Genomic DNA, 26,007 nt, shown 5'->3' on the forward strand with positions numbered 1-26,007 from the left:
CTTGGAATAGGATAGGCCCGTATACTAGGGACAGATTGTTGATGATTTTGTTTCATGGAGTTATTTCTGCCATTCATGATTTAACATATCTAAACTATGTGTATTAGTTTGTTCTTGCACTGCCATAAAGAAATACTTGAGACTGGGTAATTTATAAAGAAGAATTTTAACTATCCCATGGTTCTACAGACTGTACAGGAAGCATGGAGGCATCTGCTCAGCTTCTGGGGAGGCCTCAGGAAACTTGCAATCATGGTGAAAGGCATACAGGGAGCTAATTATCTTACATGGTGGAGCAGGAACAAGAGAGAGAGGGGGTAGGTGCTACACACTTTTTTTTGTTTTTTTTTGTTTGTTTGTTTGGTTTTTTTTGATGGAGTCTCACTCTGCTGCCAGGCTGGAGTGCAGTGGTGCGATCTTGGCTCACTGCAACCTCTGCCTCCCAGGTTCAAGCGATTCCCTTGCCTCATCCTCCCAAGTAGCTGGGACTACAGGCAGTGTGCCAAGGCACCCGGCTAATTTTTTTTTTTTTTTTTTTTTTTTTTTTTTGTATTTTAGTAGAGATGGGTTTCACCATGTTGGCCAGGATGGTCTTGATTTCCTGACCTTGTGATCTGCCCACCTCCCAAAGTGCTGGGATTACAGGTGTAAGCCACCACGCCTGGCAGGTGCTACACACTTTAAAACTATCAGATCTGATGAGAACTCACTCTTTCACTATTACAACAACACAAAAGGGGGGTGTTTTATCATTTATTTATTTATTGGAGAACAGTACCGAGGGTATGGTGCTAAACCATTCATGAGAATTCCACCCCCATGATCTGGTCACCTCCAGGCCCCAGAGATTACAATTCAACTTGAGATTTGGTAGGGACACAGATCCAAACCATGTCACTATGAGATAAGAAACTATTTTGCATTGGACTTTCTGTACTTCTTGGTAGATATTGCTGAAGATAGCAATGTGAGATTCTTTAGGAAAACTCTTACAGATAATACTATGGGTAGCTTATGCCTTGACAGGTAGTAAAACTTTTCTTGTCTCTTTCTTTCCTCTCTTGCTATCTGCAGTTTTAAATGTTTTAATATCCTTTTCTCTTTTAGAACAGTTGGCAGAAATGAGAATAAGCAATTGAATGTTGTGCTTTCTATCTGATCTGATAAAAAGTCTAGTGTATTTCATAATGCAGTCAGAGGTACAGTTTTGGTTAAAATAGAAATTGTTGAGGGTTGACTTTGAATTTTAGCAGTCTGTACTACCAGGAACATTTTTCATTTTGAATAAAAAGCTAGACTGAGAACATAGACCATGTTTCTCTTCTTGATCTTTGTACGTTCAGTAACTTACAGAGTGCTTGGTAGGTATTCAGAATTAAGTAACTATTTCTTAATAAGTAGATAACAGTAGATGATCACTACATGTTCCTTTAATTGTTGGTCATTATTATTGCAACATAATGTCCATCAGAAAAGGATACCTAATGTCATCCAGGAATTCTTTTGGAAGGAGTTATTTGAATTGGATTTGATACCTGTTCTTTTGCTCATTTGCTCATTCATTCATTTGGCTAGTGATTACTGAATGTTTCTTTATTACCTGGTGCCAGGGATACAGATATAAACAAGTTGGACAAGAACATGCCCTGCCAGAGTTTGCATTCTAGTAGGAGAGAATGATAGTATTCAGAGAACAAATAAAGAAACGATCTCATTTTAGATCAAGCTGCCATGAAGGAAACAGGATTGTAGAATGAAAGGTAACTGGGTATGGGGGATTAGAGAAAGCTGTCTGAGGAGAGGTGACATTTGAGATGAAATTTGCAAACTGAGAAAACAGTTGTGAGGGCTGGGATGTTGGCAGAAGGAACACATATAGAGGACTGAGGGAGAACCACACTTGGTGTGTTTGAGGGACATCAGGGTGACTGGCTTGGCTGAAGCTTGGTGAAGAGTAATAGATGATGTGGAGAGGCTGGGGAGGGCCATACCAGGGCCTTGTAGAACACAGAAGTGTTGCTGTTATTTTTTTCTTATTTTCATTTTATTATTAGTATTATTTTTAATGTCAATAGTTTTTTTTTTTTAATTTTTTTATTTTTTAGCTGGAGTCTCACTCTGTCACCCAGGCTGGGGTGCAGTGGCATGATCTTGGTTCCCTGCAACCTCTGCCTCTGGCTTCAAGCGATTCTCTTGCCTCAGCCTCCGGAGCAGCTGGGATTACAGGTGCACACCACCATGCCCAGCTAATTTTTGTACTTTTAGCAGAGATGGAATTTCACTGTGATGGGCAGGCTGGTCTCAAACTCCTGACCTCAAGTTATCTGCCTGCCTTCGCCTCCCAAAGTGCTGGGATTACAGGCATGAGCCACCGTCCCTGGCCATTGTCAATAGTTTTTGGGCAAGTGGTTTTTGGTTATGTGGATAAGTTCTTTAGAGGTGATTTCTGAGATTTTAGTGCACCCATCACCCAAGCAGTGTACACTGTACCAAATATGTAGTCTTTTTTTGTTATTACATTTTTTTCAATAGGTTTTTGGGGGAACGGGTGGTGTTTGGTTATGTGAATAGGTTATTTAGTGGTGATTTCTGAGATTTTGGTGCATCCATCACCCGAGCAGTGAAATTGTAACCAATTTGTAGTCTTTTATTCCTCACTCCCTCCCACCCTTTCCCCTGAGTCTCCAAAGTTCATTGTATCATTCTTATGGCTTTGCATCCTCATAGCTTAGCTCCCACTTATGTGCAAGAACATATAATGTTTGGTTTTCCATTCCTGAGACACTTCACTTAGAATAATGGTCTCCAATTCCATCCAGGTTGTTGCAAATGCCATTATTTTATTCATTTTTATGCCTGAATAGTATTCCATTACACACACACACACACACACACACATGCTATCTATCTATCTATCTATCTATCTATCTATCTATCTATCTATCTAATCATATTTTCTTTATCCACTTGTTGATTGATGGGCATTTGGGCTGGTTCTATATTTTTGCAATTTCAAATTGTGCTGCTGTAAACATGTATATGCAAGTATCTTTTTCATATAATGACTTCTTTTCCTCTGGGTAGATACCCAGGAGTGTGATTGCTGGATCAAATTGTAGATCTATTTTTAGTTCTTTAAGGAATCTCCACACTATTTTCCATAGTGGTTGTACAAGTTTACCTTCCCACAAACAGTGTAAAAGTGTTCCTTTTTCACTACATCCATGTCAACATTTATTAGTTTTTGATTTTTTGATTATGGCCATTCTTGCAGGAGTAAGGTGGTATCACATTGTGGTTTTGATTTGCATTTCCCTGAACATTAGTGATGTTGAGCATTTTTCCATATGTTTTTTGGCCATTTGTATATCTTCTTTTGAGAATTGTCTTTTCATGTTCTTAGCCCACTTTTTGATGGGATTTTTTTTTTTCTTGCTGATTTGTTTGAGTTCCTTGTAGATTTCGGGTATTAGTCCTTTTTCAGATGTATAGATAGCAAAGATTTCCCCCTATCTTGTGAGTTGTCTGTTTAGTCTGCCAATTATTTCTTTTGCTGTGCAGAAGTTTTTTAGTTTAATTAAGCTCCATCTGTTTATCTTTGTTTTTGTTGCATTTGTTTTTGGGTTCTTGGTCATGAAGTCTCTGCCTAAGCCAATTTTAAAAGAGCTTTTCCAATGTTGTATTCTAGAATTTTTATGGTTTCAGGTGTTAGATCTAAGTCTTTGATCCATCTTGAGTTGATTTTTGTAAAAAGTGAGAGATGGGGATCCAGTTTTATTCTTCTACCTGTGGCTTGCCAGTTATCCTAGTACCATTTGTTGAATAGAATGTCCTTTTCCACTTCATGTTTTTGTTTGCTTTGTTGAAGATCAGTGGACTGTAATCATTTGGCTTTATTTCTGGGTTCTCTATTCTGTTCCATTGGTCTATATGCCTGTTTTTATACCAGTGCCATGCTGTTTTGGTGACTAGGGCCTTATAGTATATTTTGAAGTTGGGTAATGTAAGGCCTCTAATTTATTATTTTTACTTAGTCTTGCTTTGGCTATGCAGACTCTTTTTTGGTTCCATATGAATTTTAGGTTTTTTTCCAGTTCTGTGAAGAATGATGGTGGTATTTTAGTGAGAATTGCATTGAATTTGTAGATTGCTTTTGGCAGTATGGTTATTTTCACAATATTGATTCTACCCATCCATGAGCATGGATGTGTTCGCATTTGTTTGTGTCATCTATGATTTCTTTCAGGAGTGTTTCATAATTTTCCTTGTAGAGGTCTTTCACCTCCTTGGTTAAGTATATTCCTAAACATTTTATTTTATTTATTTTTTCAGCTATTGTGAAAGGGGTTGGATTCTTGATTTGATTATCACTTTGGTCACTGTTGGTGTATAGAAGGGCTACTAATTTGTGTACACTAATTTTGTATCTTGAAACTTTGCTGAATTCATTTACCAGTTCTAGGAGCTTTTTGGTGGAGTCTTTGGGGTTTTCCAGATATACCATTATGTCATCCACAAACAGTGACAGTTTGACTTCCTCTTTATCAATTTGATACCCTTTATTTCCTTCTCTTGTTGGTTGTGCTGGCTAGAACTTTCAGTACTATGTTGAATAGAAGTAGTGAAAATGGACATCCTTGTCTTGTTCCAGGTCACAGGGGAATGCTTTCAACTTTTCCCTATTCAGTATAATGTTGGCTGTGGGTTTTGTAATAAATGGCTTTTATTACTTTAAGGTGTGACCTTTCTATGCCGATTTTGCTGAGGGTTTTAATCGTAAAGGGACGCTGGATTTTGTCAACTGCTTTTTCTGTGTCTATTGAGATGATCATGTGATTTTTGTTTTAAATTCCATTTATGTGGTGTATCACATTTATTGACTTACAGATGTTAAACCATCCCTGCATCCCTGATATGAAACCCACTTGATCATGGTGGATTATCTTTTTGATATTCTGGTGGATTCAGTTTGCTACTATTTTGTTGAGGATTTTTGCAACTATATTCATCAGATATATTGGGCTGTAGTTTTCTTTTTTTGTTATCTCCTTTGCTAGTTTTGGTATTAGAGTGATACTGGCTTCATAGAATGATTTAGAAAGGATCCCCTCTTTCTCTATCTTTTGGAATAGCGTCAGCAGGATTGGTACCAATTCTTCTTTGAATGTCTGATGGAATTCGGCTGTGAATCTGTCTGGTCCTGGACTTTTTTTTTGTTAGCAACTTTTAAATTGCCATTTCAATCTTGCTACTTTTCATTGGTCTGTTCAGAGTTTCTATTTCTTCCTGGTTTAATCTAGGAGGGTTGTGCATTTCCAGAAATTTATCCATCTCCTCTAGATTTTCTAGTTTATGTACGTAGACATGTTCATGGTAGCATTGAATGATCTTTTGTATTTCTGTGGTATTTGTTGTCGTCTCTTCTGTTTTATTTCTAATTGAACTTATTCTTTACTTGGGTTATCTCACTAATAGTCTATCAATTTTATTTATCTTTTCAAATAGTCAGCTTTTTGTTTCATTTATCTTTTGTATTTTTGTTCATTTGTTTTTTCAATCTCATTTAATTCGGCTCTGATTTTTGTTATTTCTTTTCTTCTGCTGGGCTTGGGTTTGGTTTGTTCTTTTTTCTCTAGTTCCTTGAGGTGTGATCTTAGGTTCTTTATTTGTGCTGTTTCAAACTTTTTGATATAGGCATTTAAGGCTATGAACTTTCTTAGTACTGCCTTTGCTGCATTGCAGAGGTTTTGATAGGTTGTTTCACTATTATCATTCAGTTCAAAGAATTTTTTAAATTTCCATCTTGATTTAATTGTGGACACAATGATCATTCAAGAGCAGGTTATTTAATTTCTATATATTTGCATGGTTTCGAAGGTTCCTTTTGAAGTTGATTTCCAATTTTTATTTTTTATTTTTTGAGATGGAGTTTTGCTCTTGTCACCCAGGCTGGAGTGCAATGGCACAATCTCAGCTCACTGCAACCTCTGCGTCCCAGATTCAATTGATCCTCCTGTCTCACCCTCCCAAGTACCTGGGATTACAGGCATGCACCACCACATTCAGTTAAATTTTGTATTTTTAGTAGAGACAGGGTTTCACCCCATGTTGGTCAGGCTGGTCTTGAACTCCCGACCTCAGGTGATCCACCTGCCTCAGCCTCTAAAAGTGCTGGGATTACAGGCATGAGCCACTGTGTCTGGCTGATTTCTAATTTTATTCCATTGTGGTCTGAGAGAGAGTTCTTGCTATAATTTCATTTTCTTAAATTTGTTGAAAATTGTTTTGTGGCCTATCATATGGTCTATCTTGGAGAATGTTGCATGTACTGATGAATAGAATGTGTATTCTGCAGTTGTTGGGTAGAATGTTCTGTAAATATCTGTTAAGTCCATTTGTTCCAGGGTATTGTTTAAGTGTTTATTTGTTGACTTTCTCTCTTGATGACCTCTCTAGTGCTGTCAGTGCAGTACTGAAGTCCCCACTGTTATTGTGTTGCTATCTCATTTCTTAGGTCTAGTAGTAATTGTTTTATAAATTGGGGAATGCCAGTGTTAGGTGCATATATATTTAGGGTTATGATATTTTCCTGTTGGACTAGTCCTTTTATCATTATATAATGTCCTTCTTTGTCTTTTTTAACTGCTGTTGTTTTAAAGTTTGTTTTGTCTGATATAAAAATAGCAACTCCTGCTCACTTTTGGTGTCCATTTGCATGGAATATCTTTTCCACCCCTTTACCTTAAGTTTATGTGAGCCCTTAGGTGTCAGGTGAGTCTTTTGAAGACAGCAGGTACTTGGCTGGTAAATTCTTACCCATTCTGCCATTCTAAGTCTTGTAAATGGAGCATTTAGGGCATTTACATTTAATGTTAGTATTGAGACATGAGGTACTATTCTATTCATTGTGCTGTTTGTTGCCTGAATACCTTGGGTTTTCTTTCATTGTGTTGTTGTTTATTAGGTTCTTGAGATTTATGCTTTCTGGAGATTCTGTTTTGGTGTATTTCAAGGATTTGTTTCAAGATTTAGAGCTCCTTTTAGCAGTTCTTGTAGTGCTGGCTTGGTAGTGGCAAATTCTCTTAGCATTTGTTTCGCTGTAAAAGACTGTATCTTTCCTTCATTTATGAAAACTTAGTCTTGCTGGCTACAAAATTCTTGGCTGATAATTTTTTGGTTTAAGGGGGCTAAAGATAGGACCCTAATCTATTCTAGCTTGTAGGTTTTTTGCTGAGAAATCTGCTGTTAATCTGATCGGTTTTCCTTTATAGGTTACCTGATGTTTTTGCCTCATACCTTTTAAGATTCTTTTCTTTGTCTTGACTTCAGATAACCTGATGACTATGTGCCTAGGTGGTGATCTTTTTGCAACATATTTCCCAAGTGTTTTTTGAGCTTCTTGTATTTGGATGTCTAGATCTCCAGCAAGGCTAGGGAAGTTCTCCTCAATTATTCCCTCAAATATGTTTCCAAACTTTTAGATTTATCTTCTTCCTTGGGAACACTAATTATTCATAGGTTTGTTCATTTAACATAATCCAAAACTTCTTGGAGGCTTTGTTTATTTTTTAAATTGTTTTTCCTTTGTCTTTGTCAGATTGGGTTAACTTGAAAGCCTTGTCTTCAACCTTTGAAGTTCTTTCTTCTATTTGTTCAATTCTATTGGTGAGATTTTCCACTGCATTTTGCACTTCTCTAAGCGTGTCCTTCATTTCCAGAAGTTGTGATTGTTTTTTATTTATCCTATCTATTTCACCAGAAATTTTTCCATTCATGTCTTGCATCATTTTTTTTTTTTTTATTTCTTTAAGTTGGACTTTACCTTTTTCTGGTGCCTCCTTGATTGGCTTAAGAGTCAACTGTCTGAATTCTTTTTCTGGCAATTCAGTGATTTCATCTTGGTTTGGATCCATTGCTGTTGAGCTAGTGTGATCTTTTGGGGCTGTTAAAGAACCTTGTTTTGCCATGTTAATAGAATTGTCTTTCTGATTCCTTCTCATTTGTGTAGACTATGTCAGAGGGAAGATCTGGGACTCAAGGCTGCTGTTCAGATTCTTTTGTCCCACAGGGTGCTCCCTTGATGTGGTGCTCTTCCCTTTCCCCCAGGGATGGGGCTTTCTGAGAGCTGAACTGTAGTGATTATTTCTCTTCTGGATCTAGCTACCCAGCAGAGCTACTGGTTCTGGGCTGGTACTTGGGAGTATCTGCAAAGAGTCCTGTGATGTGATCTGTCTTCAGATCTCTTGGTAATGGATACCAGTACTTGTGCCAGTGGAGGTAGCAGGGGAGTGAAGCATACTCTGTGAGGGTCCTTGATTGTATTTTTGTTAAGTGTGCTAGTTTTGTGTTAGCTGGCCTCCAGCCAGGGGGTGGCACTTTCAAGAGCACATCAGCTGTGGTAGTATATAGGCAGGATCAGGTGGTGGGTGGGGCCATGGAACTCCTACAAAAATATGTCCTTTTTCTTCAGCTACAAGGGCCAGTAGAGAAAGACCATCAGGTGGGGACAGGGTTAGGTGCCTCTGAGCTCAGACTCTTGTTGGGCCAGGCTGGCTGTAGCTGCTGTGGGAGATGGGTGTGTGGATCCTAGGCCAATGGAGTTATATTTCCAGGGGAATCATTGCCGCCTCTGCTGTGTCACATAGGTTGCCAGGGAAGTGGGGAAAAGCTGGCAGCCACAGGCCTCACCCAGCTCCCATGCAATCCATAGCACAAAAGGCTGGTCTCACTCTAACCGTGCCCCCACAACAGCACTGAGTTTATGTCCAGGCAGCTGGTGAGCAGGGCTAGGAACTTGCCCCAGGCTAAAAGCCTCCCAGCTGAGAAAGCAAGCCGACTGATTGTTCCTTGGCTGTCCCATGGACCCTGCAGCAGCAATCCACTTCCTTCAAAGGGTCTGTGGATTCCCTTGGCTTTCCTGGCATGTTCCTGTGGTAGTTCTTGGAGCAGAAGTTCATGATGTGGGTCTCCATGCACTGCTCTCTCTGTTGAAGTGGGAGCTGCAAGTTAGTTTTGCCTCCGATTTGCCATTTTCCTGCCATCCCCAAGATGTAGTCTTTTATCCCTTACCCTGTCCAACCCATCCCTCCAAGTCCCCCAAGTTCATTGTATAACTCATGCCTTTGCATCCTCATGACTTAGTTCCCACTTATAGGTAAGAACATACAATATTTGGTTTTTAATTCCCGAGTTACCTCACTCAGAATAACGGCATTCAGCCCCATCCAAGTTGCTGCAAAAGATATTATTTTGTTCCTTTTCACGGCTGAGTAGTATTCCATGGTGTGTGTGTGTGTGTGTGTGTGTGTGTGTGTATACGTATGTATATGTGTGTGTGTGTATATATATTACATTTTCTTTATCCAGTCATTGGTGGATGGGTGCTTAAGTTGGTTCCATATCTTTGCAATTGTGAATTGTGCTGCTGTAAACATGTGTGTCCAAGTCTTTTTAACATAATGACTTCTTTCCTTTTGGGTAGATCCCCAGTAGTGGGATTGCTGGATCAAATGGTAGTTCTCCTTTTAGTTCTTTAAGGAATCTCTAAACTGTTTTCCATTGTGATTGTACTAATTTACATTCTCATGGTGATTTTATTTTACTTGCGATGGAAGCCACGGTAGTGTCTCAAGCAGGAGAGTGAAGAAAAATGATATATGTCAATTTGGCTGCTCTTTGAAAAATGGATTATAGGGAGATAAGAACGGATGCAAGGAGATAAGTTCTGAGGCTTCTTCAGCTGTCTAGTAGAGAGATGATGGTGATCTTTGCTGGCGTAATGGAAATAAAGTTGGAGATAAGTGGATAGACTTAGAACATATTTTGAAAGTAGAATTGATAGGATTGGCAGAGAGGGTAGATGTTGGGTGAGGAGAAGGAAGGAATCAAGGAGACTTCTATGTTTTTGGTTTGAGCAGCTGGATGAAGGGAGTGGCATTTCCTGGGAAGAATAAAGGAATAACATGTTTTGAAGTGATGATATCTAGAATTAATTACAGATGAATAGTTGCAAGAAAAAGGATAGCATGATAAATATAATATGCCTCTTGAAATCTCTATTGATGGTTCTGCTTTCTTTACTAGGTATTAATTTGATTTTTTTTCTGTTTTTACCATTCTAAAAATTATTTAATTTTTTTTTGTCATTGCATAGTAGGAGTGTACATTTTTAGGGTACATGGGATGTTTTGATAAAGGCATGCATTGTAAAATAAGGCATTGTGGAGAATGGGATATCCATTCCCTTAAGCATTTGTCCTTTGGGTTACAAACAATTCAGTTACATTCTTTATTTTAAAATATACAATTAAATTATCATTGACTATAGTCACCTTATTGTTCTATCAAATAGTAGGTCTTATTCTTTTTATTTTTTTTGACCCATTAGCCATTGCCACCTCCCTCCCCGAGTCCCCTACTACCTTAGTAGGTAATCATTTGAGATGGATACTTAGGGTTGGGCAGTGCATTCTCTGGCTTACACATGACCTGAGGACCTCATAAAAGGGGCTGTGCTCCTGGACCTTGAGCTTTCCAGTACAGCAGGGGTGTAACATCATTCATAAGTAGGTTAGAATAAGCTGACCACTTCTTCAATATGTTGAAGGCCCCTCTGTATCCCTCTGTGTGATTCATTTCCCATGCAAGAGTAAACACTATCCTGAGTATTGTGATTTTTTTTTTAGCACTTTCATGCGTTCCTTTCTATTGTTACCATATATGACAGATCCCTAGACAATACTGCTTTTTTTCTAAATGACATCTGATGTATGTATTTTGCAACGTACTTTTTTTTTTAATTTAAAATAATCTTTCTGAGATTCCTCCTTGTGGACCTATGTAGCCCTAATTCACTTATTAGGGTTGTGTAGTGTTCCATTCCACATATGTAGCACCATTTGTTTATTCATTTTCCTGCTTATGGACAGCCAGGCTCTTTCTAACTTTTTATTATTATAAGCAGTGCTTATTACAAATACTCACTTTTCCAACATCCCTCCTAACTTCCAAGCTTAAGCTAGAAATTTGCAGAAGACTAATTTGAGAATGCTGTATAGCAAATATCTCCTTCTTTTCATGGATTAAATGTGGGAAAATGTCTAAGGAAATTCCTTTGCTGAAATAAGAATTTTGGTAGAGAGAAGTGGAGAAAAGTGGGTCACTGAAACTGCCATTGTTCACAGTCGTCCTAAATTATCATTAAAACAATTCCTCAGGCACCAGCCAAAGAGGTCTCTGCTGCTATCTGGCCTTTCAGGTTTGGATATGACAATGAAGGGTGGTCTAGTCTAGAAAGATCAGCTCACCTTCTCAATGAAACAGGTAAGTCTTTCTGGAATTAGTTCCAGGTTTTGAGAAACTATTATTGTTACTTTTATTTTCAGCGGGGTCATAAGCCATAACTTAACACAGGTATTAAATTAAATTTATGACCAGCAGATGGTCATAAACTCACCTCAAAAATGCTCTACTTTGGCAGGCAGCTGCAGGGGGACTGAGCTTCTGTAACCACATCTGTCTTTGTTTGAGAGCAATTAATTCAGGTGATTCTGAGCAATTCCTCATACTGAGTATCTGCAGGGGATTCGTGTTGTGTTGTTCTTAGGGATGCCCCTGCTAGTAGCTCCTGTCACCTAGGGACCCACTGCTGGGGACCAGAAAACTGTTGGATCAAAAGGCAGAATGGGTTGCAGGGAAAAGAAAGAGAGATCAGACTGTTACTGTGTCTATGTAGAAAAGGAAGACATAAGAAATTCCATTTTGATTTATACTAAGAAAATTATTTTGCCTTGAGATGCTGTTAATCTGTAACTTTAGCCCCAACCCTGTGCTCGCAGAAACATGTGATGTATGGAATCAAGATTTAAGGGATCTAGGGCTGTGCAGGATATGCCTTGTTAACAATATGTTTACAGGCAGTATGCTTGGTAAAAGTCATCGCTATTCTCCATTCTCGATTAGCCAGGGGCACAATGCACTGTGGAAAGTCACAGGGGCCTCTGCCCAAGAAAGCCTGGGTATTGTCCAACGTTTCCTCCCACTGAGACAGCCTGAGATATGGCCTCATGGGAAGGGCAAGATTTGCCTGTCCCCCAGCCCAACACCCATAAAAGGTCAATGCTGAGGAGGATTAGTAAAAGAGAAAGGCCTCTTGCAGTTGAGATAAGAGGAAGGCCTCCATCTCCTGCATGTCCCTGGGAACAGAATGTCTCGGTGTAAAACCCGATCATACATTCGTTCTATTCTGAGATAGGAGAAAACTGCCCTGTGGCTGGAGGTGAGATATACTGGCAGCAATGCTGCTCTGTTACTCTTTGCTACACTGAGATGTTTGGGTGGAGAGAAGCATAAATCTGGCCTACATACACATCTGGGCACAGTACCTCCCCTTGAACTTATTTGTAACACAGATTCCTTTGCTCACATGTTTTCCTGCTGACCTTCTCCCCACTATCATCCTGTTCTCCTGCCACATTCCCCTTGCTGAGATAGTGAGAATAGTAATCAATAAATACTCAGGGAACTCAGCAACTGGGGCCTGTGCAGGTCCTCCATATGCTGAGCACTGGTCCCCTGGGATCAGTATTCTTTCTCTATACTTTGTCTCTGTGTCTTATTTCTTTTCTCAGTCTCTCATCCCACCTTATGAAAAATGCCCACAATTGCTTCCAACAGGCCTAGGGTCAATTTGATTTTTCCAATGCTCCAGGGTGCTCATTTTTGTGTGAAGCATCTTTGAAATGTGAGAGTGTTTTTGGTTCTTAGACCAGCTACGGGTGTATGGAGCAGGATAAGTAAAGGAATAACCTGTTCTGGTTATTCTTAATGATAAGCATACCTCCTGAGAAATGTCTTAGTATCTATATGTATATAATACCACTGAGACATTTCTTTGTCGCTTAGCCCTTTTTTAGTCTGATTGCAGGCTTCCAAGGCACTCCTGGCCAAGATCTAGAAACGCCAATCAACTTAGTTCTGGGTCAGTACCATGGAGCTATCTGTCCTGGAATAAAATGCTATGGTGCACCGTTCTCTTGTTTCTGAACATAAATTGGATATTTGAGAAATGCGTTAAGATTATTTGAAATTTCAGGAATGATGTTGAGCACATTTGAAAATTTTTATCCTTCTCGGTAGTTCCTGGAGGTGTTTCACATTTTAATTGCGTTCTAAACATGGAAAAATTCTTTAGAGCTCAGATTTGAGCCACTTCCTTCCAGTGACTTATTAAAAATTACTTTGTTTTTGGGTTAACAGTAAAGAAAAAAAGGTTAAGGGTCAAGAATAAAATGTTGCTAATTGTTTTTTGCCTTGCTGTGATTCATCACTGTATGCTACTTTTTTTTTTTTTTTTCCTGAACAGGTGCAGATTTCATAACAATTTTGGAGAGTGATGCTTCTAAGCCCTATATGGGGAACAATGACTTAACCATGTGGCTAGGGGAGAAGTTGGGTTTCTATACAGACTTTGGTCCAAGCACAAGGTATCATACTTGGGGGTGAGTATACACTTGAGAATTAATCCTGAAGATAGTCCTGAAAGGTTAGGCTGCATAGACTTGGAGTGGCAAGTTGATATTTTCATACCTTTGGTGAATATGCCCCAGTGATGCTTCTTGTGGGTTGAGGAGGTGCTGGAGATATGCACATTCTGTAATTTTTAAAATGGTTTTTCTATGACTGGATATTTCCAGTTCTTCACCATTATAAATCTAGGAGCTGAGGTCACAGCACCAAGCATGTCTGGCCTGGATGCTGTCCTCATGGAGCTTACTTTCCAGTGTAAGACAGAAAATCAACATGTACACACAAAAAATAAACAAGGTACTTCACAATCATAATAAGTGCTGTGTAGAAAAGAAACCACTGAGGGAGAATAACTGGGTGGGCATTGGCCGTGGGGATGCTACTATAGGCAGGGTGATCAGGAAGGTCTCTGCGAAGATGTCATTGTGAGCAGGAGCCAGGATCAGCCTTGGGAAGAGCTGAGGGAACAGTCTGGGTGAAGACTGAGGCAGGATCCATCTTGGTGTGCCTGGAGCATGGGGGGCCAAAGTGCAACTGGTAAGAAAGGAAGTCAAGGATGGGTACCTGATCATAGAGGGCTCCATTTTATCCAGTTGTGATTGGAAGCCACTGGAGGATTTTAAACAGATAGTGATCTGGAAGAACAGATTCTCAGGGACAAGAGTGGGAGCCAGGAGGCAGAAATGATAGGTGGAATAGCACAGATGAGAGATGACAATGGGAACAGCGGAGATGGTGACAAGAGGACAAACTCAGGAACTATTTTAGAATAGAGCCAACAGAACTTACAACAGTTTAGATGTCAGTGGAGGAGAAGGAAGAATCAAGGGCGATGTCTAGGTTTTTGACCTGAGTACCCGCTAAGAGATGATGCCCTTTAATGGAATGGGAACCATCAGGAAAGTTGTAGGTTTGTGTTAAGTGTGAGATACCCCAAGACAGTCAAGTCATGCCCAGTAGGCAGTTGGTTATGGCCTGGAGGGCTGAGAAGGACAGGCCAGGCTGGAGATGTACTTTCAGCTATCATCGTATAGAGACAGACCTGTCTCAGAGACTCCATGAAGGTGACAGACAATGCATCTAGCTAGAGAAGAGAAGCCTACTAAGGACTGAGCTCTGTGGCTTAGAGTGAGGTGGAATGCCTTTTCATATGCCTATAGGACAGTTTTTCATTTCTAATTTTGTAAATTGTTACTCCATGTCATAGTTGGCAAGACTGTACCTTCCCATATGTGTTGATTAATATTATGATTGTTTACGCAAATGTGTTGGCAGAGTAACTGCAAGTACAATGGGTTTTGTGTATTGTTAATGCTGCCCTTTTCGTGTGTCCATAGCGCTTATTAAAACAGAGGTGATGGTGTTTCCTTAGTGACACAGTGAGACATGCTAACTAGCAGATGAAAGGATCTGACAAGTGGACTGCCATATAAGTCTCTGCCACATTGCTTTGTATGTTCCTTGGTGGGATGTGTGCAGTGGGACACATCCCTCTTTTTTTTTTTTTTACTTATTTATTTATTTATTTATTTATTTATTATTATTATACTTTAAGTTCTAGGGTACATGTGCATATCGTGCAGGTTTGTTACATATGTATATTTGTGCCATGTTGGTGTGCTGCACCCATCAACTCGTCAGCACCCATCAACTCGTCATTTACATCAGGTGTAACTCCCAATGCAATCCCTCCCCCTCCCCCCTCCCCATGATAGGCCCCGGTGTGTGATATTCCCCTTCCCGAGTCCAAGTGATCTCATTGTTCAGTCCCCACCTATGAGTGAGAACATGCGGTGTTTGGTTTTCAGTTCCTGTGATAGTTTGCTGAGAATGATGGTTTCCAGCTGCATCCATGTCCCTACAAAGGACACAAACTCATCCTTTTTTATGGCTGCATAGTATTCCATGGTGTATATGTGCCACATTTTCTTAATCCAGTCTGTCACTGATGGACATTTGTGTTGATTCCAAGTCTTTGCTATTGTGAATAGTGGCGCAATGAACATACGTGTGCATGTGTCTTTATAGCAGCATGATTTATAATCCTTTGGGTATATACCCAGTAATGGGATGGCTGGGTCATATGGTACATCTAGTTCTAGATCCTTGAGGAATCGCCATACTGTTTTCCATAATGGTTGAACTAGTTTACAATCCCACCAACAGTGTAAAAGCGTTCCTATTTCTCCACATCCTCTCCAGCACCTGTTGTTTCCTGACTTTTTAATGATCGCCATTCTAACTGGTGTGAGATGGTATCTCATTGTGGTTTTGATTTGCATTTCTCTGATGGCCAGTGATGATGAGCATTTTTTCATGTGTCTGTTGGCTGTGTGAATGTCTTCTTTTGAGAAATGTCTGTTCATATACTTTGCCCACTTTTTGATGTGGTTGTTTGTTTTTTTCTTGTAAATTTGTTGGAGTTCTTTGTAGGTTCTGGATATTAGCCCTATGTCAGATGAGTAGATGGCAAAATTTTTCTCCCATTCTGTAGGTTGCCTGTTCACTCTGATGGTAGTTTCTTTTGCTGTGCAGAAGCTCTTTAGTTTAATTAGATCCCATTTGTCAATTTTGGCTTTTGCTGCCATTGCTTTTGGTGTTTTAGACATGAAGTCTTTGCCCATGCCTATGTCCTGAATGGTACTACCTAGGTTTTCCTCTAGGATTTTTATGGTATTAGGTCGAACATTTAAGTCTCTAATCCATCTTGAATTAATTTTCGTATAAGGAGTAAGGAAAGGATCCAGTTTCAGCTTTCTACTTATGGCTAGCCAATTTTCCCAGCACCATTTATTAAATAGGGAATCCTTTCCCCATTTCTTGTTTCTCTCAGATTTGTCAAAGATCAGATGGCTGTAGATGTGTGGTATTATTTCTGAGGACTCGGTTCTGTTCCATTGGTCTATATCTCTGTTTTGGTACCAGTACCATGCTGTTTTGATTACTGTAGCCTTGTAGTATAGTTTGAAGTCAGGTAGCGTGATGCCTCCAGCTTTGTTCTTTTGACTTAGGATTGTCTTGGAGATGCGGGCTCTTTTTTGGTTCCATATGAACTTTAAAGCAGTGTTTTCCAATTCTGTGAAGAAACTCATTGGTAGCTTGATGGGGATGGCATTGAATCTATAAATTACCTTGGGCAGTATGGCCATTTTCACGATATTGATTCTTCCTATCCATGAGCATGGTATGTTCTTCCATTTGTTTGTGTCCTCTTTTATTTCACTGAGCAGTGGTTTGTAGTTCTCCTTGAAGAGGTCCTTTACATCCCTTAGAAGTTGGATTCCTAGGTATTTTATTCTCTTTGAAGCAATTGTGAATGGAAGTTCATTCCTGATTTGGCTCTCTGTTTGTCTGTTACTGGTGTATAAGAATGCTTGTGATTTTTGCACATTAATTTTGTATCCTGAGACTTTGCTGAAGTTGCCTGTCAGCTTAAGGAGATTTTGGGCTGAGACAATGGGGTTTTCTAAATATACAATCATGTCATCTGCAAAGAGGGACAATTTGACTTCTTCTTTTCCTAACTGAATACCCTTGATTTCTTTCTCTTGCCTGATTGCCCTAGCCAGAACTTCCAACACTATGTTGAATAGGAGTGGTGAGAGAGGGCATCCCTGTCTTGTGCCAGTTTTCAAAGGGAATTTTTCCAGTTTTTGCCCACTCAGTATGATATTGGCTGCGGGTTTGTCAGAAATAGCTCTTATTATTTTGAGGTACGTTCCATCAATACCGAATTTATTGAGCGTTTTTAGCATGAAGGGCTGTTGAATTTTGTCAAAAGTCTTTTCTGCATCTATTGAGATAATCATGTGGTTCTTGTCTTTGGTTCTGTTTATATGCTGAATTATGTTTATTGATTTGCGAATGTTGAACCAGTCTTGCATCCCAGGGATGAAGCCCACTTGATCATGGTGGATAAGCTTTTTGATATGCTGCTGAATCCAGTTTGCCAGTATTTTATTGAGGATTTTTGCATCAATGTTCATCAGCGATATTGGTCTAAAATTCTCTTTTTTTGTTGTGTCTCTGCCAGGCTTTGGTATCAGGATGATGTTGCCTCATAAAATGAGTTAGGGAGGATTCCCTCTTTTTCTATTGATTGGAATAGTTTCAGAAGGAATGGTACCAGCTCCTCCTTGTACCTCTGGTAGAATTCAGCTGTGAATCCATCTGGTCCTGGACTTTTTTTCGTTGGTAGGCTATTAATTATTGCCTCAATTTCAGAGCCTGCTATTGGTCTATTCAGGGATTCAACTTCTTCCTGGTTTAACCTTGGAAGAGTGTAAGTGTGCAGGAAATTATCCATTTCTTCTAGATTTTCCAGTTTATTTGCGTAGAGGTGTTTATAGTATTCTCTGATGGTAGTTTGTATTTCTGTGGGGTCGGTGGTGATATCCCCTTTATCATTTTTTATTGCGTCTATTTGATTCTTCTCTCTTTTCTTCTTTATTAGTCTTGCTAGCGGTCTGCCAATTTTGTTGATTTTTTCACAAAACCAACTCCTGGATTCATTGATTTTTTGGAGGGTTTTTTGTGTCTCTATCTCCTTCAGTTTTTCTCTGATCTTAGTTATTTCTTGCCTTCTGCTAGCTTTTGAATGCGTTTGCTCTTGCTTCTCTAGTTCTTTTAATTGTGATGTTAGAGTGTCAATTTTAGATCTTTCCTGCTTTCTCTTGTGGGCATTTAGTGCTATAAATTTCCCTCTACACACTGCTTTAAATGTGTCCCAGAGATTCTGGTATGTTGTATCTTTGTTCTCATTGGTTTCAAAGGACATCTTTATTTCTGCCTTCATTTCGTTATGTACCCAGTAGTCATTCAGGAGCACGTTGTTCAGTTTCCATGTAGTTGAGCGGTTTTGATTGAGTTTCTTAGTCCTGAGTTCTAGTTTGATTGCACTGTGGTCTGAGAGACAGTTTGTTATAATTTCTGTTCTTGTACATTTGCTGAGGAGTGCTTTACTTCCAATTATGTGGTCAATTTTGGAATAAGTGCTATGTGGTGCTGAGAAGAATGTATATTCTGTTGATTTGGGGTGGACAGTTCTATAGATGTCTATTAGGTGTGCTTGCTGCAGAGATGAGTTCAATTCCTGGATATCCTTGTTAACTTTCTGTCTCGTTGATCTGTCTAATGTTGACAGTGGAGTGTTGAAGTCTCCCATTATTATTGTATGGGAATCTAAGTCTCTTTGTAAGTCTCTAAGGACTTGCTTTATGAATCTGGGTGCTCCTGTATTGGGTGCATATATATTTAGGATAGTTAGCTCTTCCTTTTGAATTGATCCCTTTACCATTATATAATGGCCTTCTTTGTCTCTTTTGATCTTTGATGGTTTAAAGTCTGTTTTATCAGAGACTAGTATTGCAACCCCTGCTTTTATTGGTTCTCCATTTGCTTGGTAGATCTTCCTCCATCCCTTTATTTTGAGCCTATGTATGTCTCTGCATGTGAGATGGGTCTTCTGAATACAGAAGACCAATGGGTCTTGACTCTTTATGCAGTTTGCCAGTCTGTGTCTTTTAATTGGAGCATTTAGTCCATTTACATTTAAGGTTAATATTGTTATGTGTGAACTTGATCCCGCCATTATGATAACTGGTTATTTTGCTTGTTAGTTGATGCAGTTTCTTCCTAGCCTCGATGGTCTTTACATTTTGGCATGTTTTTGCAATGGCTGGTACCGGTTGTTCCTTTCCATGTTTAGTGCTTCCTTCAGGGTCTCTTGTAAGGCAGGCCTGGTGGTGACAAAATCTCTAAGCATTTGCTTATCTGTAAAGGATTTTATTTCTCCTTCACTTATGAACCTTAGTTTGGCTGGATATGAAATTCTGGGTTAAAAATTCTTTTCTTTAAGAATGTTGAATATTGGCCCCCACTCTCTTCTGGCTTGTAGAGTTTCTGCCGAGAGATCTGCTGTGAGTCTGATGGGCTTCCCTTTGTGGGTAACCCGACCTTTCTCTCTGGCTGCCCTTAAGATTTTTTCCTTCATTTCAACTTTGGTGAATCTGGTAATTATGTGTCTTGGAGTTGCTCTTCTCGAGGATTATCTTTGTGGCGTTCTCTGTATTTCCTGGATTTGAATGTTGGCCTGCCCTACTAGGTTGGGGAAGTTCTCCTGGATGATATCCTGAAGAGTGTTTTCCAACTTGGTTCCATTTTCCCTCTCACTTTCAGGCACCCCAATGAGATGTAGATTTGGTCTTTTTACATAATCCCATACTTCTTGCAGGCTTTGTTCATTTCTTTTTCTTCTTTTTTCTTTTGGTTTCTCGTCTCACTTCATTTCATTCATTTGATCCTCAATGGCTGATACTCTTTCTTCCAGTTGATCGAGTCAGTTACTGAGGCTTGTGCATTTGTCACGTATTTCTCGTGTCATGGTTTTCATCTCTTTCCTTTCGTTTATGACCTTCTCTGCATTAATTACTCTAGCTATCAATTCTTCCACTTTTTTTTCAAGATTTTTAGTTTCTTTGCACTGGGTACGTAATTCCTCCTTTAGCTGTGAGAAGTTTGATGGACTGAAGACTTCTTCTCTCATCTCGTCAAAGTCATTCTCCGTCCAGCTTTGATCCATTGCTGGCGATGAGCTGCACTCCTTTGCCGGGGGAGATGCGCTCTTGTTTTTTGAATTTCCAGCTTTTCTGCCCAGCTTTTCCCCCATCTTTGTGGTTTAATCTGCCTCTGGTCTTTGATGATGGTGACATACTGATGGGGTTTGGTGTAGGTGTCCTTCCTGTTTGATTGTTTTCCTTCTAACAGTCAGGACCCTCAGCTGTAGTTCTGTTGGAGATTGCTTGAGGTCCACTCCAGACCCTGTTTGCCTGGGTATCAGCAGCACAGGCTGCAGAAGATAGAATATTGCTGAACAGCGAGTATACCTGTTTGATTCTTGCTTTGGAAGCTTCCTCTCAGGGGTGTACTCCACCTTGTGAGGTGTGGTGTGTCAGACTGCCCCTAGTGGGGGATGTCTCCCTGTTAGGCTACTCAGGGGTCAGGGACCCACTTGAGCAGGCAGTCTGTCCCTTCTCAGATCTCAACCTCCCTGTTGGAAGATCCACTGCTCTCTTCAAAGCTGTCAGACAGAGTTGTTTGCCTCTGCAGAGGTTTCTGCTGCTTTTGTTGTTGTTTAGCTGTGCCCTGTCCCCAGAGGTGGAGTCTACAGAGACAGGCAGGTTCCCTTGAGCTGCTGTGAGCTCCACCCAGTTCGAGCTTCCCAGCGGCTTTGTTTACCTACTTAAGCCTCAGCAATGGCGGGCGCCCCTCCCCCCCCAGCCTCACTGCTGCCTTGCCCTTAGATCACAGACTGCTGTGCTAGCAATGAGGGAGGCTCTGTGGGTGTTGGACCCTACCGGCCAGGTGTGGGATATAATCTCCTGGTGTGCCTGTTTGCTTAAAGTGCAGTATTGCGGTGGGAGTTACCCGATTTTCCAGGTGTTGTGTGTCTCAGTTCCCCTGGCTAGGAAAAGGGATTCCCTTCCCCCTTGCGCTTCCCAGGTGAGGCGATGCCTCGCCCTGCTTTAGCTCTCGCTGGTCGGGCTGCAGAAGCTGACCAGCACCGATTGTCTGGCACTCCCTAGGGAGATGAACCCAGTACCTCAGTTGAAAATGCAGAAATCACCGGTCTTCTGTGTCGCTCGCGCTGGGAATTGGAGACTGGAGCTGTTCCTATTCAGCCATCTTGCTCTGACACATCCCTTTTTAACACATGTACATGGTAGAGTGGGACTGACAATGATGCCCATGTCTCTTTTCATTGCAATACAGGATTATGGCTTTGTCAAGATACCCAATTGTGAAATCGGAGCATCACCTTCTTCCGTCACCAGAGGGCGAGATCGCACCAGCCATCACATTGACCGTTAACATTTCGGGCAAGCCGGTGGATTTTGTCGTGACACACTTTGGGAACCACGAGTGGGTTTCTTTGGCCTACCTAATATTACACAAATGCCAAGAAACGTTATTAACAATGTACTTTGATTTCTATGAAATCACCTTTCTCATTTTCTTCTTTTTTACCTCCCAAAGTATTTCTCCCTGTGTTGCTGGTTTTTAAAATCAGACAGAAGCATTTAAGATGCAGGCAGCTGTTAGTGCTGGTGTAGGGACGGGCCGTGTTAGTCTGCACTTACTGAGCTGTACGGTCAATTCCCTGTGCAGGGACTGTCCAAAGTACATTACTGTGTTTGATCTTCACTCTGTGCAAGGTAAGCACTATTAGAGTCCCATTTTGCAGGTCAAGAAACTAGGCTGAGAGAGGTCAGACAACTCATCCAATGAGGAGCAAGCACAGGGTCAGGGCATAGGCAGCCCCAAACCCAGGGCTGCAAGTGCTTGCAACTACACAATAAACCACACAACAGAAAAAGAAATTCCCTTTTCCTACAGGATTACTGCTACAAATGGAAGTACTGTTGGGATTTGAGTTTATTAAATGACATCTCTTCTCTCCCTCATGTTTTCACAAACAACCGATAGGCAGAGGAATCTGGAAGAGGGAGATCTAAATATCACTTTAAATACTGATAAGCCTATTTGGAAAACCTGGCTTAAGTGCCCATATGGACTTGTGAATACATCCCCAAATATATATGAAAATGACTCCCCCTAAACGGTGGGCCTACCCTGCCTGCCCTGGCAAGCTCTCTCCTTGATGGAAAGAAGAGGATGGAAAACAGCCTGTTTGCAAACTGGCAGCTTCCAAGGAGAATAGAAAAGAAGGATTTGAGACAAGCACATAAAATTAACTTCAATATTATTGAATTAGAAAAGTCCTCCCCAAAAGTAAAGAATGGGGAGAGAGGCCAATGGTGGTTTTCCAAGGAAGTCCCTCTACAAGCAACATGAAGAGTGGGGAATGAGTTTTACCACCAAAGAATAACATTTACGACCAGTGACAGTACTCAATAAATGATGAATAATCCCAGCAATATATTGTAAAAGCAAACATAAAAGTATATAACTTATACTCTACCATACCAAACCACAATAATTTAAACATGAATGTAAAGAGCTACGTGCTATGACATTCACATGCAAGCTTTGCCTGCATTAATGACACAAGAGGCCACAGAACTTTAAAGTGACATACTTTTGGAAAACAACATTATTGTACTATGTTTTATTTAAACAAATTGATGTGTCTGCCACTCTTATTTCCCTGGTTACCTGACTGTTTTTAATACTATTATGTGAATCTGTGAAAGCATATTTGAATATTTTCTTAAATAGGTCAGATAATAAATAATATAAATAAACCTTCCAAATATAATTAATATGAACCATTCATGAACCAGACTCTTGCTTACCTCCTTAGAAATAAGAGGAGTGTTTGGAGGATGGATGATATAGATGGTTCGTATCTCTTAAAAAAGCTGTTTGAAGAAATGCTTTCTGTTGCTCCCAGTGATTTTCATGTAGGAAGTACAGACATTCAGAAATCATTCCCATGACCTTATGTTGTACTTAACATTGGGTTTATCTTTTTTTAAAAAAGGTACTTTCTTGTTTAAAGGTTGCAAGTTCTCAACCTAAGAAACAGTTGAACTCCTTCCATTTTTCCTTTGCCTTTTTCCCCCGTCCCCTTTAACTCTCTCCAATATATCCCAAAATGTGAAGAATAGGTTTGAAAAGGAAGAGAAAGCTAAAAGAGAGCCCTAGGAATGCGCTTGAAAAAGAGGAGGGAAGGATTGCCTTTTCTCACTTTCTGTTAACCACATACTTAAAGTTCTCTGGATAACACCATATCCTTTACTTGCTGTCTTGCTCATTTGATTCAATAATAATGACAACAACAATAGCAGTAACAATAATAGTGAACACTTATTGAGGATACATAACTCCAGGGATGAAGGCAGTGTAGTTTAATGATTAAGAGCATGGGATTCCAGAACCTGGAATCAGACAATCCGGTTTGAATCCTAATTCTTTAACTAGTTGTGTATCCTTTGCTGAGTTACTTAACTACCTCGAGCTTTAATTTTCTCAACTGCAAATCAGGGGCAATAATCCTACCTATTTCGTGGGGTTCTTGTGCCCATAGTACCTCATACAACGTACATGAATGTAGTAAGTGCTCAATTAACATGGCCGTTACTAAACCAAATCAGACAACTATGAATATAAGGTATATTGGGCAGCTTAAAAAATAATTCATTTATCAAACATGAATCAAGCATCTGACATGTCCCACGCACATGACTAGACTTTGTCTTTGCTTTAGGAACCACTACTCTGAGCCACCCCCCAGAATTACTGTCTGGTACACTGTAGCCTCCCCAAAAGTGACATAGGAAAGTTAACACCTTGAATAATTTGTGACGCGATCACTACATGTTTTATTTGTCTTTGTTTTCTACAGTACTAAATACACAAATTCTTACTGTGAAAAAATATTTAGAGATTTCATTTTCCAGTGATTATGGCATATAAATGTGAAAATCCTATTAGGAATGAATAATTCCTAATGCTTGTGCATGTTATTAGCTTATTCAAAAGATTTTAAAAAGTACTGACTACATAAGTACATCTTTTATAACCACTAAATAGGAAATGGCAGCATTTTTTAGAAGTCACACAGGCAAACACCCTAACGAAAATTGATATTATTTTAGGTAATTAACTGAGCCACTAATCGCCATTTAAAGAAATCTATAACATGCATCATAAACAAAGAGGAGAGAACACAGAATCCATAGTCTGACACTATGTGACAAAGAACCAAAACTGTGTTCTAGGTTTCGTTCCATTGCAGGTAAACCTTGGTAAGTTCCAGTTCTCGTGTCTCTGAAAATGGGATAAAATTCCCTTTTCCAGCTTACTTTATAGGGTTATTGGACTGACAAAATATTAACAGATAAGAAAACATAAAGCATATGTGAGCTCTGTCTCTTTCTTTCTGTCTTGCCCTCTTGCCTTATACACATATATATACTTTTAACTTTTATTACTCTCACTAGGTAAGATTTATCTCCTGAGAAAATGTAAAACCAAATTCACAGATTACTTCCAGTTAGATGTTACTAAAATATGTTGGATTGAAAACACTTCCTGTGGTTCAGTGGCTTTGGAATTTTCTAGACCTGAATTTGAATCCTAGTTGTAGGTATCAGATGGAACAGAATTCCCTGCAGACCTAATGAAAGAACTACTTAACAAGATGCTGGAGGGACCCATGGAACAAATAAGAGAGGCTGAGGCATTCAGACACCCATAACAGTGCCTGCCTTAGGGCTGAAGGAACAGGCAGAGAAAACAGTGTTCCCAGAGCCCAGTGAGACCCAGAACCAGGACAAGGGACCACCTAGCATAGAATGCAGCTACTGCCAGAGGGACTGGGGAAGGAATCCCAGAATGTTGCTTTTCTCCCACATTTTTATCTCCTGTGGTGCCTCCAATTGGCCAAACCTAACTTGAAACCAGGAGAGAAGGAAGTCCAGGAGGTGAAATCTGCAGGGGTCAGCCTCCCAGGGCATAGAGAAAGACAGAGGATGAATGTGGTCAGGGGAGATGAAGAATAACCATAGGCATATTAGCCTCATTTGAAAATAGAGCTACCACCTGCCTTCTGTTGTGAGAATTCAGTAGCAAAGGGGTTTAACAAATGGCCATTCTTTTCACTCTTTTATTTCTTGAGACATCTTTTAATAGCCCTCAGCTGTCTACACAAATTTATCCAACTCAGTCCTGTCTTGAGATCCTAACTCAACAAGGTTTCTCCAGTCTTCTCAGTGCTTGGTGATCTTCTATTTTCTTTGTCATTTTCTCCCTTAACACTCATGTATTAGCTACCTTTCTATGTAAATACCCTGTTTGTCTACTTCCTATCTGTTCTGGGCTCCATTCCTTGCTCTTACTCTCAGCTATGCATTGCAGAGAACTGCATTTCTCACAGTCCCTTGCCTTCTGGCTTCTGGGTAGGTTTAGCCAATGGGAGGCACTAGTGCAAGGTTGGAGGGAGTAGAGAAGAGAGTGTATTTCTCTCCTTCTCTCTCTGCTCCCTCTGGTGTCTATGGGAGGAGTTGAGTCTCTTCTGTGGCTCCAGTTCTTCTCTGAATGGTCCCAGTTTCTCTGGGAAGCCTCCTCCATTGATACATCTCCCACTAGTCAGTGCTGGCTTCTGGACTCTGATAATATCACCTCCTCTTGTTTTCCCTGTAGCTGTAGAGGTTGTACTGGTTTCTTATTGTTGTTAATCTCTGATTGCATAATTGACTCCTATCTGGCTTCCCATCACCTGGCTAACCAATTCCCTATATTAAATTCACTTTGTTTGAAACATCTAGGGTGTTTCTGTTTTCCTGGCTGGATCATGTAAAATATGATGTCCTATTTTCCCCCAAACAGACTGACGCTAAACTCCCCAGGAGCTAGATGTACCCACCTAAGTATCTCACTTATAGGTTTACAGTGCTTAGCATAATAAAAGCACCATGTTCGGCCGGTGTTTGAGCAGGAGAGTTAAGAAGGCTTTCA

The 26,007-nt window shown here is 40.1% G+C and overlaps 1 protein-coding gene across 1 annotated transcript in view; it reads left to right on the plus strand.

The window, feature by feature from the left end:
• Positions 1-26,007, plus strand: part of CWH43 (cell wall biogenesis 43 C-terminal homolog) — a 95,811-nt gene that overhangs the window by 36,003 nt on the left and 33,801 nt on the right. The window contains exons 10-12 of the mRNA XM_031664446.1: positions 11,217-11,322; positions 13,364-13,499; positions 21,298-21,447. Of these exons, the coding sequence (XP_031520306.1) occupies positions 11,217-11,322; positions 13,364-13,499; positions 21,298-21,447 (392 nt within the window). The remainder of the gene's footprint in view (positions 1-11,216; positions 11,323-13,363; positions 13,500-21,297; positions 21,448-26,007) is intronic.

This window comes from Papio anubis, chromosome 3 (genome assembly GCF_008728515.1).
Source record: "Papio anubis isolate 15944 chromosome 3, Panubis1.0, whole genome shotgun sequence".
NCBI lineage: Eukaryota > Metazoa > Chordata > Mammalia > Primates > Cercopithecidae > Papio > Papio anubis.